We start from the raw sequence: 14,734 nt of genomic DNA, 5'->3' as shown, positions 1-14,734 counted from the left end.
TAATTAGCTTCGAATTCGTTAGTACAGTCGTGTGTAAAATATAAAATGCAAAATTTTCTTCATCACTTCAGCACTGCTTAAGTTCAAATCACTTGCAAAAACGTTCTTAGCTAATTCTTCCGTTCATTTAGATTAATAATGGCATTGAAGTAGAAAGAAGTGCATGTTTTTAAATAACATATTCCGTGCTATCCTCTTAAAGTGCACCGAATTCTTCGAAGCTCTTCTCTAAAATATTTGAAATCTTCATTGATGCATCTTGTTAACTGAGAAAACGTAGCAAAACCTACTTGGTCTCATGGTACTGTTCAGTTTGTATAGTACCTCTTAGTTGTAGATAATCTATTATATATGATTTGTATAAAACAATTATTATTTCTGTATCAATTAATTATGATAAATATTGTAAATGTTAGACTTGGCTGGAAATGCTATATTTCTAGGAATTATTTGATGGTAAAGAATCACTAAGGGTATCACTGTACACTGGATTTTATCAATAACCAACGACTCAATAGAACTATTTACGTAAATACACCTACGGCCAGCGTAGTGCAGAACAAAATTAAATTAACGAACTACATTTTATTTAAAATTCAGCGAAATGTCGGTTAATTATGCTCCAAAAGTTTATTCTAGTTTACTTCTCGACTTATAATGGTAACATGATTCAGACAGCAGCGCTGCTAATTAGGTTACCGTAACTGTATTTTGTGCTATAAAAAGAATTTGCTTGAGACCTAACGATTTCTCCATCACATGGCTCTAAATTCATTATACCTGAGACTAACGAACCATTTACCGACTCTATTTCAGCATTAAAAATATTTTACGAAGAAATTTCTTCAGTGCTTAGCATTGGAATGTGCAAATAATAAGATGTGATAATTTTATTTATACGACTTTCGCCGCAACAGAAAAGTCTATTAAAAGCAATAAAAAACGTACAAATATTTTAGGATCCAAACAAAATTCAATCAAAAAGTCATTTAAAAATTTACCTAACCTCACAATTATCAACATCGAAAATGCATTGACCGGCTTCATAAATACATATCGCTACTCTCTCTGCTCTCACTTTCTCTCTTTTAATTACATTTAATCGCATTTTGGTAAATAAAATCATTTCAAATATTAAAACAAAAATAAAATATCTCAAACTGTCTTCAATAATTTGCATGCAGCAATAAAGATCGCTTATTCAGTTTCAACGAAGACGTCTTCGGTTACGGATTCAGGTATTTTTTAGCCCCAGCGTAAAATTAAAACTTTTTGCAGTTGATTAACTTTTGCCAGATTAAAGTTAGAAATCGCAGAGCTTTTCTACGTAAAAACTTATGTATTTAATTGTTTTCTTTTTCTTTCATTTTTGGACTAAAACATACTACACTCGTAATGTCCAAATAACTGAATACAACAACAAAAATAAAACGTATAATTTCGATATATAACAACACGGACGCACCATTGCACGAACCGCATTAAACTGCACCACGCACGAATGCAAATGTACGTTATGTAACGGCGTGTGTGTCTGCAACTGACACAAAAAACTACCCAAAAACTCAATATGAAATCGACACTTAGCTCTATACTGGAACAAACTTCCGATGCCGTACTACTAGCGGCGCACCAAGGCGACCTGAATATGGTAGTAAAGCACTCGTATTTATTTGAATTTCCAACACTCACCTCATTTAAGTATTGAAATAACGCTACTACTCACGCACTCGCTTTCTAACTTTTGCATTTGCTTAATAAACTGTGATTTGTGATTAACGCAACCCTTGACTCCTGCACCAGACACCCACACAAGCGCCACAAAAAATACCCATTGTACATTCATACATATGTATATATATATATAATAAGTACATATGTATATTTATATACATTCCTCAGATCGCCATTTAAGCAAAATTTTGTGATGTCTTCTTCCTCATAGCAACGTCATCTCAATTAAGTTCTTTACTGTATTTATGTATGCGAGAGTGAAAATGTGTCACAACTTCAATTCTTGTTTTTTTGTTTTGTTCTCGCTGCTTACAGTTACGTGCACTACATGAACAAGGATACTCACTACAATCAGTAAACAAGAACGGACAGACAGCACTGCATTTCGCCTGCAAATACAATCACAAGGACATCGTCAGATACATTATATCGTGTGCCTCGCGACGTCTGATCAACTTGGCAGACAAAGATAGGTAAGTAGTACTAAGATATACATACATATACATATGTATATATAGATTCTTTTATACGAAATTATATACGAAAATCTTTATAAAGAATTTCTAAATTTATTGCGAAATCGAAATGAACATAAAAGCTCTTGAAAGCACTTTCAACATGAGAAGAATAGAAACGCTAAATTAACCAAACTCTGAACTAAACCTTTGTGGACTTTTTCCACTTTTTCCAATATATTGGTATACATTGTGACAAAAAAGTACCCGGAAATAGTAAAAAAAAGCCAAATATTTAATTATTAATTTTGTTGCCTTCAAAGTAATATACTTATGGCAACGATTTGTCCAGTCCTTGAAACACTTTTTGGGATAGCCCTTCGTCGAATTTTGTTTTATCTCCTTGATCGACTGAAAACGGGTTCCACGGAACGTCAATTTCAGGAAACAAGAAAAAATCACACGGAGCCAAATCTGGTGAATACGGTGGTTGATCGATGGTATCCGGACGACGAATGTTCTCACGCAAACGCCTCAATATGGCCAAATATTATTCCTTATTGACAGTCTGTCCCTCCGTAACAAATTTATGATACACCGAACCACGAATATTGAAAAAAACAATAGTCATCAACTTTATTTTTGAGCGGCTTTGGCGTTTTTTTTTCAGGTTTCAGGTCGTTGACCTATTTACATGTCAAACTCATAGATCTATGTCTTATCGGCAGTTATAATGCTCTCCATGAGTATGGGATCGTAATTCTCACCATCAAGCATGTCCAAAGAAACCTGTTTACCGTACTCTTTAAAAAAAATAAGCTTTATCGGGACGAGTCGAGCCAGAACGCGTTTCATATCATAGAGATATGGAGCTCTCTTGTCATTTCTCTAACACTTGCTTGATGAATTTCACACACCATATTCTAAACTTTTTTAATATTTGTCTTAGTTGAAGAGGTCGCAGGTCGTCGAGAACGAGGCATGCCTTCATCGATCTCTCGACCGTCTTTGAAAGCTTTGTAGGCTTGTGTTTTAATCAAACTGAATCGCCTTTCGACGATTCCTTGCACGAAATTTGGTTAGAAATACAAAATTTGAGACAAATTCCGAAGCACCGCTGAGGTGTACCGACTTAAGCAGCTGCTGTAAACAAACTGGTTGACAGATCGCGCTCATATTTAGCATAGTAATTAAGAATAGAATGGAATATCATTTACCAGGGGATTTTAATTACAATTTCCTGGTGCTTTTTTGTCGCATTGTATTTCGTCTCTGAGCATGATCTAATACTTAAAAAGTACAGTTATTTTAATTGCATATTGCTATTTTCACAGAACATATTTCTTCTCTCCCCAGGGGACAAACAGCACTACACATTGCTGCCGAGCACAATCGGCGCGACATTTGTGTAATGCTCGTGGCTGCCGGCGCCAATCTACAAGCTCGCGACCTATGCGGCAATACACCGATGATGGTGGCCTTCAACAAGAACTCTACGGAGATTGCAACATATTTGGAAAGTAAGACGCTTTGTGCTGCCATACACACAACAACAGTTTTGCCAAAAAAGCGCAATAAAACACAACAACAAAAACCGTAATGTGCAGCTAAGCAATAGATGAACGCGCTAGACAGCCGAACACATACACACACACACACACTTAGAAATAGTAAACTTCCCCAAACGCTTAGCCACGCTTTAAACGCGGGCAATGGCAGTAGTTTGCAATCAAAAAAATCAAAATCAAAACAAAAACATTGCAGTGATTGAATTTATAATAGGCTTAGAATTATCAAATACATATGTACATATATTTTTGTAAGTTGGTTTGTGTGAATCCTGTTATCGTAAGAGTTTTAAGTTGCATATAATTTCCAGTTTGTTTCCGTGCTTTATTTCATTTAGCTTTAAATAAGACAAACCTGTATTTCTCATTGTTTTATAAGCGCTTGGATTCATCAATTTGTGTTTGAAATATTTATGTAATACCTTCTTTGCGAAGTGTCGGCAGTAATCATTATCAAAACTATATATAATTTTAGCTACTCACACTTTTCTAATTAAATTAAATATTTCTTTTTTGTCCCGAAAACGCCAACAATTACTAATGATGCACATAAATTTTGAAATAAATTAAACGAAAACGAAAATGAAAATGAAAATGCAAACATCAAATGTGACACCCAAACATTCCATTTACGTAAATTAAGGTCAAGAGCGTTTTCTCGGAATGCAGAGACAGTCGCGAAATTAAAGCGGCGCCTGAATGTATGCACCAATAAAAATTAAGTGAAAACCCGAGAAATTTACTAAGCTAAAATTAACATTAAGTATTTAACAATATCTTTACGTTTAACAAATAAGTATTAGAAAAAATGCAAAAGCCCACTTGAACGGGACAATTTATGCTTAAAAACTTGTAGTAAAACACATTTATATTACGATAATACATTTTAATTATTTATTAGATAGATTTATGGCATTCTTAACGAGTTTCTCGCGTATTTACAAAGAATTCACCTAATAATTAATGTGACTCAATTAATTTCAAATAAGTTTTGCATAATTAACACCTGTGCCGTCTACCGACAAAGCCTCACACACATAAATCACAACAAGCACTTGAATCCTGTTTGAATTGTAGCAATGCAAAGCAATGCAATAATCACACCCACTGTAAATTATGTGTTTCGAACTAGCAACAACCTAAGACATAAAGCAAATTGCAAGCAAGTAGAAAATTTGAATAAAAACTGCAAAAATTTGAAATTGTAAATGATCAACCGCAAACAGGTTGTCCGTAAAACACACGTTTGAGTTAGTTGCAAGCTTCTTGTAGCAACAAAAACATTAAAAAAACAACGCGAATAGAGCGAAGAAGAAATCAAATTGTGATATGAGAATTATTATGAATATTCTGCGAAAGTAAAAAAAAATGGGTATAAAACTGAAATGACCTAGTTAGAGTCATTTATTTTGACGACAATGGAAACATAATTACATAAAACAAGCATAATCTAATATATTAACTTATAGAGCTCATATTAATTCTAGAAGAAAATCGAATACAATTGTAGTTAATTTAAGAGAAAATTAAGACGTCAACAATTAAATTATAAACTGTAGCCTTAAACACTCAAACACACACTCAAATTGATATTCTAATGTAAATATTCATGTAAATAAGTAATACTCAACGAACTGTAAGACAAAATGCTGTAAGAACACACTTTCGTTTCGAATTTAAATTGCTTTTATGAACATGAATTTAAAATAAATACAAACAAAATACACAGACTATCTTTCTTTTTTACATTGGTTTACTTGTTTTGTTTCAATTTTATTTTTTTACTTTTGGCCGAGAGTGTTTCTTATGAATGAATATAGAGAATACATATATATTTGTTGCTTCTTAACAATAAATATGTTCTGATAGTGATATAAATCATAAACCAAACAATTTTGTGAAATGTTCTCGAGTTGGTAATACTTGAACGGACGAAGAGCCGATTCCATTCTGGCTACGGTCAGAGAGCTGACAATTTCGGAAAACGATGGAAAGGAATACAGCTTAATGGCAGCTTAGCTAATAATTTGCCTCGCACTTTATACTTTATTAACAGCTAAAGCGGAATTTCCAGATATCAAACCTGAACAGATTGCCCAATTAGAATATGTATATGAATACTAAAGCGCAATCACTTTTGATTAAGGCATAGAAACTGCTCATGGCGGAAAATTCGCGTTTTCGTAATTTCTACTGCAGGACCTGCATCTGATAAACAGATTGAGCTAATAATGGTATTTGCGTCCATAAATTAACTAAATATTCTCGTTAAGCTTAAAAAGTGAGTACATTGAAGTTTTCGGAGCATTTCTGGTTGCCTAAAAGAAGAAGAGTCAGCCAAAGAAGAAGAAGAGAAGTGAGACATAACTCTCTTGATCGGCCAATGTATGCTTTTGATTTGAAATATACTTTTTTATACAATTAACTATATACATACACAGATTTAATATATACTATTAATGTCATACATATTTTCAGTAAATTACACATATTTTTTTATTTATGAGAATGTTACATAAGCCGAATAATCATCAAATTCAACATACTCCTAGATTAGTGTTATTTCAATATTAAACATTTTCAAAACAAATGTACTAATATTTGTCTCATAAAAATATTAGAAAAAATTAAAAATTTATTGAATTATAAATTTCTAGATCATTAGAGGTATTTGCAGGTTTTTTCAATTCGAAAAAATTTGTACTTGCAGACACGAACTTTGTTTAATAATTCTTTTGCAAATACAATTTAGTACATACATATATGTACATATATGTAGATTTTAGATTCATCAATAATATTGGTAGTCACTTAAGGTAGTAATCAAGTCAATTAATTCATAATATTTGAATATTTATTTCGTAAATAAAACGATTATAATTGTGCTTCCTTCGCATATTTGTATGCGTTCTTAAATTCACATACATACATGTAAATACATACATAAATATATACATATGTATCTGGGTATATGAATGGAAAAAACGAAAACGAAAATCTGCGGTTAAAAGCCGCGGCATACAAATGTGCTAAGGAAAAATCAAAGTAAACACACAAAATGGTATTTATGTTTTGGATTTCATTAAATATCAATGCAGACACGATTTATTGCATTTTTATTCAAGCCCCTTAAATTTGCAATAAATTGTTTATGAATATGAGGAAGGAAGGAAGTTACAAAAAATAATAATACAAAGTAAAATGTAAGAAATAGTTTAATTTAATTTAAAGAAAACACATAACCTCAAATTTGAATGAGGAAAAATTGCAATAAATGAAACTACAATTAAATATAGAAAATTGGTGAATTGAAAAAGGAAATAATTATTTATTAATAACAAAAGTAGATACTTAAATAAAATCAAATGCAACTGAAAGGCAACTGACAATCTTCACTTGTACACACACACACACATGCGCACTTAACGCGTTATTGACGACACGTTGAGCGAGCGCACGATTTCTTTTATCCGACATATTAAAGAAACATAAACAATTAAAAAATAAGCACAGTTAGCGTTAGGTAAATTGGAAATAAATCTTTGAAAGTAAGCACAGTTATTCATAATAAAAGCAAAAGAGAAATACAAGAAAGCAATGATATACAGGCGAAAGAGAAAAATTTCTTTGGTTTTCAAAAATAAAAAAAATTCTCGCACATGTGTAATTAATAATTAATTAACAATTAGTTATACACATGTAGAATTAGCAGCAACCACTTAACACCTTAAGAAAATATAGAAGTTAATATGACCATATGTTGGCCTGTATAAATTTAAACACATGAAACAGTTACTTTATTATGGTTATATACATTAACATTAATTGCGGAAGGCGTATAATTAACTATGGAACATATTGGGTAATGAAAACACAAGTTTCACATGTGAAATGAACTTGGTTACATAATAAATTTGCTAGCGAGCGAAGAGTAACACTACTATATACATACATATAATATTTGCACGTAGGACATATTCCAAAATAATTAAAAACTTGAAACGAAAGTCTTATGATTCCTAGTTATATAAGACCCAATATTAACAATATATTAACATGATAATTTACTTTGTCGTTTTCAAACTACGCGTGTATGTATGTGTATGTAAAATAAGTTAAAACAGCATTATTCAAATTAATTCAAAATTAAGTCACAAATTCAACTGGAAGTTAGCTCTAAATAGTAATACGCTTAGTATAACGGTTCATTGTAAATATTAATATAATAAAAACAGGTATACTCTAGTTGCTTAATAAGCGACTATATGACTAGCGGTATACATACATACATACATATATTCCGAATGAATATTACAATTCGCAACTACGAACTCGCTGTTTAACACCGGTTCAACTCGCTTACTGAAGTTTACCACAACGGCAATTGATTGAAGATTATAAGGCATCCATTTGTTATTACATACTTATGTATGTACATATGTATGAAGACATCGTTGATGAAAAAACAAGCACATTCCAAACTTCAAGCGCCATGGAGTTCATTTCGAAGGAAGATAATTGAAGAAATAGCTTTTATGTATGACAGAGTTCTCCAATGCCTACGAATAACCAAACTTTTTACCAATTAACTGGCTGCAATATGTAACCACTTAGCTGAAGGGCAAAGTGTTGAAGCATACATATGTACATAAAATTCATTGATATTTCTCAATTCTCAGCACCCTTTTTTACTAAAGAATAACTCAAGTCTGACAACTGAAATTTAGACAATTTTCAAAATAAATACATACATACATATATGTATTAACAAAGAAGTTAAACGAATTAGGAACTACTAACTACGAGACGAGCGACCAATTGGTTGTTGCTCGTACAAACCTACATTTAATTGTAATTTACTATAAAAGAAAAATATGTAAATAGATTTAGAAAACTTACAATTGAAAGCTAGAAAACAAAAATTGAAGTTAAAACTAAACAACGCACTGCAAGCACTGAGGAATTTGATTCAATTTTAATGTTAGTCTGTACTTAAAATGTAACGAAGCAAGAACGTCGGGAGGCCGCATTTCAGTAAAACACTGAGAAACAACAATTCATTGTTAATTTATTTTTAATGTATATGAAATGTTTAAATTAGACTCTGTAAAATATTCCATGTGCCTCTTCTCCCTTTCCGTTTCACAAAAGTGGTTAAATACAAAGCACCATTGCTCTCTTGGATTTGCTTATGCATTGGCTCCGCATTGCAGTTCCTTGGAGTGCTTACAAACACCATCTACACATGTTTTGTTTTTTTACTTAAAACATTTTTAACTCAAATAACGTGCATACATACATAAACTAAGCCTAAAAGACTTGTCTTTATTAAACAAAAACAAGAAATAATTAATGTAAGAAATATTTATTTCGGCAAATTCTATATTTAAAAGTCAAATGCAAGATATTGTAAATAAATATATTTAATCTACGAATCCGAAGCTACTTTTATTAAAGAAAAAATTAAAGAAACTTTTTTTGGAAATATTAAACATTTGTTTTCCTATCATCGAACATTGGAAGATTGTAAGTAATACGCAATGTTTATTAAAAAAGCATAGGTTTATTAACATTATATGGTATTGAAAATCATACATAATTATGATGTTGAAACATAATCAACAGTGACTCTTCAGATGCACTTTGGTAAACATGATCATTGATATACATAATTTTTTAAATTCACAAAAAAAATATTTTATATAAAAAAAATAAAATTCACTTCACTTTAAAAGTTTTCAAACGATGAGTTACATTATTCAAAACAAATATAAACTTCTATTTGAAAATAGATTTTTGATAGGAATGACCTGTAATCCAAATAGGCGAAGCATTAATCCTCTGCTGAGGATGGTAAAACTCACGACTTTCTAATTTTTCCAAACTGATATAACGTAATCTATAGCCATCAGCGTTCCGGGCACGTTGTGAATTTAAGATCATATAGGGTGGATTTCTTATTTGTTCTCCCATGACTAAGAACTCATTAACATTGCGTTCCATTATAACTTCGGAAACGAAAAGTGTTATTTCAGTATCGTTGAATGCCAGGTTAAGCGGCGGGTTATTACGGAACTTTGGATATATACTGTAAAACTGGACAGTGTGTGACTGGCGCTGAAGAGAAAAACAGTTTCGTAAAACTAGGAAACTTCTTCTATATGTGTTCAATATAAATTCCGTTGAATATTGGGACACGACTTCCAAAGCTACTGCCAACTCTACCATAGAATTGAAATTAAAAACATTCCTGTCGCAATGGCCTACCAGTGATGTAATATCTGAACCATTTCCGCATACAAACACTGCAATGCAAATTTTGTTTAAATACTGCAATGTTTAGTTGGTAAGAATCTTACATAATTCGGCACGAAATCCATTCAACACTCGCACCATGTAGTGGTGTCTTGGAAACCCGTTACTGCGGTCAATTATTTGCATGGCAACTTCGCACATTGCTACATGCACATCCTGCATATCACGACCTACAGCCACCTCCATTAGGATGCCACTTAACTGTCCACTCGTGGGATCCTTCAATAATATCTATAAACCAATAGAATACATTAACATAGCCTTAGTTGTCAGGTCTTTTGTTCTTTAGTACAAATCAGAGATTATCAGTACTCAATATGTTTTCGTAATTTACCACAACCAAATTCTGTTTCTTGATCATGGAATAAAAAAACTAAAATTGCACCAATAAGTTCAAATTGTCAAAACTGCTTAACATATTCCGATATTTGTATTCAATAAAAATATTACTTAAAATGTTTGCGTACTCCACCATATTGAAATCCATTTTGGTAGAAACAATTCCCATAAATTACCACCGGTATGCACCAATTATTAGCCAAACAGAACAAACGTAATTTAGCACAATAGTCTTGTGGTTTGCTATAAAACAATAAAATAAATACATATACCCTTCATATATATGTATGTATATAAAATAAAAATAGTTCATACCTTGACGCTTCAGCCATTGAACGTTTTTCCTAAATTATACGAATTAGAAAAAAATCATGCAATATTATTTTCAATTAGTTCTAACCTTTTGTTCATTGTTGCTTTTGAAGTGGGCTTGTAATAATTTCGGCCTTGCCCATTGTACTTTTAAGTCATTACCCCACATGCGCATGTGTCCAGGTGTAGTTTTTTTCTTAGCCTCCATAGCCGATTCGTGATCATAAAATTCGATAAAAGCAAAGCCACGATTGAAATCACCTCTCAACGAACAAGTTTCTGTAGCTGGAAACGCTATACAACGCTCTATGTCGCGGAATGTTTTCTTGAAACCTTCCTCCAGAGTCGACATCGGTAATTGCTTTGGAATATTACTCACAAAGAGGCGATTTTTTCCTTGCGATCGGTAAACGCACACCCGTTCACCGCCCAAAAACAAACATTTTAATAATTCGTACGCCACTAAAGCTTCATATTCTTGTGTGTATCGTACAAAAGCATAACCGCGTGTCATACTAAAAGACTGCATCATAACTCGCATTTCATAAACAACACCACAGCGATGCAGCCAGGTCAGAAAGCGTACCTCATCCAGAGTCTTGGGTAAATTCGATACATACAATTCACATATGTAGGAAGGACGTTCACCTATATATTCTACTGGCGGTCCAAACACTTTGCGTCCATTCTCCAAAATAGCAGGCAGAGCAGCGGCTTTCATGAATAGTGTCTCCCAAGTAACATCATTATGATTGATTAAAAACGAAGAGAAAGATTCAGATGGCGACGAAGAGGAGCCTCCTCCCAACCACGATGATGATAAATCAGACATTTCCGTCTTATTATTAAGATTTTATTGGCTACAAATACAAAATATTATCTTTAACAGTTAAACACGCCGAATTCACTTTCCAGCTAAAAAGCTTTTTCATGTTAATGCGTTACGTCCGAAATAGTACCCACCTTATGTTATTTCTGATCCTAATTGGACACAGAGTGGTCAAGTTTCAAAGCTTATAAAAAACAAACGTTTAAAGCGTTCATTTGACAACCGAGTATATCAGATTTTTTGTATTTTTAATCATTAAATACAAAAAGTATTAACCGAGTTTTTGACCATTTTATTTGGCAAGCGATTAGTATTTAAATAATAATATATGTAAGTGGAAGTTAACAAGATTCAATTCTCTATCTTCTTTACCGTAATAAACATATAATACAGTTACCGTCAAGAACTCCACTAAATGCACATTCACTGGCAACATTACGAAGTAACGGGAAAGTGTCACTAAATTCAAATAATTTGTAGAATTGGCAGCATTGTCTCAACGGATATTTGTTTGTGATATTCGTAGATCGCATTTAGAATGAACATTATTTTCATTGAAATTAAATTGAAATACGCACATAATAGTTAAGCAATTTGCAGAAATGGAATACACAGTAGCCAACGGGTCCTATTTTGGGAGTAGTGAAACAATGTGTACTCCACTACATATTATATACCCGTTACCAACTCCGGTCGCTTCTGATAACTTTGATGGAAGTAATTATACACCTTTACCACCGATTTCTAGTCCACCTTTGCGTAATGACGCCAATTACCAACGACAGTATCAACCATTTAGCCTCATGCAAATGAACGGACGTAAAGTGCTTGGTCCACCAGAGGATTGGCAAGGTTCTCCCCCGTCAAGTGCATGCGAGCTTTTTGTACGTCGAATTCCACGAAATATAGACGAACAGAGACTTATACAACCATTTTTACGTTTTGGACAAATATATGAAATGCGTTTGCCGATGGATTTTAATCAGGTAGAAAACTTGAAATCAATACTCCTATGTATGCTTCGGTGTAGTAAGCATGTTACAAATATATATATATATGTATATATCTTTAAGGCAAATCGTGGTTACGCATACGTCAGGTACACCACTGAGGAGGAGGCAAATTGTGCTATGGAGGTGCTGAATCATTTTTATGTTGCACCTCATCGTAAGTTGGAGATTTTACAATCGTATGAAAAGTGCTGTTTATTTGTGAGCAATATACCGAAATATTTGGATGAAATAGAGATCGAAGAAAAGTTACGAACCGTGTTTCCAACTATGGAACGAATATATATCCAAGTAGGCAATTCAGGTAAAAAGATTATTGGGGATCACGGCAAAAACGATGAAGTCTGTAATCAAGAAATGAGAGGCACAAACAACGATTGTAAGAACCGTGGATATGCTGTCATTCACTTCCCGTCACACCTAGAAGCTTTAGAAGCGAAGAAGAGCACAACACCAGGTGTGATTCGAATGTGGAACCGTGACTTAAAAGTTGTTTGGGCAAACACTGAACGCGATACTGATACGTCGAAATCGGTAAGTTTAAAAATTGATAATAAGAAATTGAGATTTTATACAAACCCGTTATATGTGTTTAATTCTTCCCGCAGAATAAAACACTTTTTGTTCGAAATGTGGATCTTTGCATTAACAAACGTGACATTATGGATATGCTTGTGAAATTCATTCCACGTCAGGAGATTAGAAAAGTTACGAAAGTTCGGACAATCGCATTTTGTGATTTCACAACTCGTGAGGCGGCTGAAAAGTGTTTACAAGAGTTACAGGGAACAATATTACAAGGCCAATGTCTCAGTATTGAATGGGCTAAACCATCGGAAAAGTGAGTGAACTTTTAATGTTTTTGTTTTTGTAATTTTAAAAACGCTCTCTTCCAAATAGGCAATCTTTGCATCGTATGTGTAGGACAGATTTCGATGCCATGCTTCGTCTTAAATGCATAGCCAACTGCTGGCAAATACCAGTCATAATTTTCGGCACCTACTTCGAACGTGAAGATCTTCAGTACGGCGCGGTCATGATGCGGAGCGCAGTTGGTACAGCACGGTCTATTTTCTGCGTACTCCAGTGCCAAGAACTTGTTGACATACATTCGCGTATATGTGAAGTGGTCTGTGTTTTATTGGAAACGATTGGAACTTTTCCAGACTACAACTACTTCTTCTTTGTAGAAAGTGACAATGCACATCTTTGTAAGTTATCACTGCACTGTTACTTTGAATAATTAAAATACTAAGATTATTTATTCTTAGTGGGAATAGTGACAAATGACTGCCATTCAGTGAGCTTCATCGCATCTCATCAAGTACCCCAAAATATGCATTTCGATTTAAATGAGATTATCGACATGAGTTTGGCCATTTCGAATTTGGCTGCCGTTGAAGAAGATGTACTACTTCAGGCTTATCATGAGAGTTTTCATTTGCCCACCACCGCAACATACTTACCAAATTTGGTAATTTCTGGCTATCGAATTTTCGGCACAATTTTTCCCAAATACCGAAATAAACCACCGCTAGCTCACAATCTTAACGATACACAGATAGTATTAGCCCTATGCTATTTAATGACCGGCACAAATACAGTGTTGCCTAGCCGACCTTATATTGCCTATCCAGTATCCTCATTCGATAATGGATATGAAAGATTACGATTCGTCTCACTTAAACTCTTGCCCATTGCTGTCACGCAATCACGTTATTTGGTGCATCAGGCGCTCAACCATGTGCAATTTGGTAATGTGCACAACTTTCACCCAGCGCAACGTTTCAAAACCCGTCCGCTATGGATCACAGGCTGTTCTTACGCCAAATCACTTAAACAACCCACACCAGCACAAATAATGCATGTGAATGAACAAGGAGCTCAAGATCAACAATATAACAATATATCTGGCAGTGCTTATATGCCATCTACTTATGCCTCTTCTAGCGTTTTAGCGCCAATATCTAAAGAATCAACTCGGACGACTTTCGGAGTCAATTGAGTTTCGGTGTATTTATTTTGCATTTTATCGCTATTTCTAACTGTATGCTTACTTTTTTGGGCTTTTACTTCTACATTATTGGATTTCTTAAGTATTTTATATGTGTTTTTACCTATTTATGTATATATGTAGTTTTGTGTTAATGTTATGATCCATTTTGGTTTATT

General features: G+C 33.4%; 3 protein-coding genes across 7 annotated transcripts in view; 2 read left to right on the top strand and 1 right to left on the bottom strand.

Moving 5' to 3' along the window:
- The window catches only part of LOC126760632 (eye-specific diacylglycerol kinase), a 213,050-nt gene extending 207,567 nt beyond the window's left edge, over positions 1-5,483 (top strand). For 2 of the 5 annotated variants that reach the window (XM_050476411.1, XM_050476415.1), the window contains 4 exons: positions 1,185-1,238; positions 1,588-1,651; positions 2,050-2,207; positions 3,546-5,483. In XM_050476411.1, the coding sequence (XP_050332368.1) occupies positions 1,185-1,238; positions 1,588-1,651; positions 2,050-2,207; positions 3,546-3,789 (520 nt within the window). In that variant the 3' untranslated portion in view covers positions 3,790-5,483. Of the gene's footprint in view, positions 1-1,184; positions 1,239-1,587; positions 1,652-2,049; positions 2,208-3,545 lie in introns of those variants that run through there. The other 3 variants (XM_050476412.1, XM_050476413.1, XM_050476414.1) reach the window with 3 other exon arrangements.
- Positions 5,484-9,484: 4,001 nt separating this feature from the next.
- Positions 9,485-11,656, bottom strand: LOC126760649 (uncharacterized). The gene is made up of 5 exons (XM_050476460.1): positions 10,812-11,656; positions 10,727-10,755; positions 10,540-10,654; positions 10,117-10,303; positions 9,485-10,062 (listed from the first exon to the last, which is right to left on the bottom strand). Exons 1-5 carry the CDS (start codon positions 11,553-11,555, stop codon positions 9,536-9,538), a joined length of 1,602 nt encoding a protein of 533 aa, XP_050332417.1. The 5' UTR covers positions 11,556-11,656; the 3' UTR covers positions 9,485-9,535.
- Positions 11,657-12,054: 398 nt separating this feature from the next.
- Positions 12,055-14,700, top strand: LOC126760664 (uncharacterized). The gene is made up of 5 exons (XM_050476480.1): positions 12,055-12,538; positions 12,626-13,096; positions 13,171-13,403; positions 13,463-13,773; positions 13,834-14,700. The coding sequence occupies exons 1-5, from the start codon at positions 12,155-12,157 to the stop codon at positions 14,565-14,567; spliced, it is 2,133 nt and encodes a 710-aa protein (XP_050332437.1). The 5' UTR covers positions 12,055-12,154; the 3' UTR covers positions 14,568-14,700.
- The last annotated feature ends 34 nt before the right edge of the window (positions 14,701-14,734 follow it).

The sequence above is a fragment of the Bactrocera neohumeralis genome, chromosome 5, assembly GCF_024586455.1.
Source record: "Bactrocera neohumeralis isolate Rockhampton chromosome 5, APGP_CSIRO_Bneo_wtdbg2-racon-allhic-juicebox.fasta_v2, whole genome shotgun sequence".
In the NCBI taxonomy this organism is placed as follows: domain Eukaryota; kingdom Metazoa; phylum Arthropoda; class Insecta; order Diptera; family Tephritidae; genus Bactrocera; species Bactrocera neohumeralis.
The sequence above is the reverse complement of the archived record's forward strand: the minus strand, read 5'-3'. Positions and strand labels throughout refer to the sequence as shown.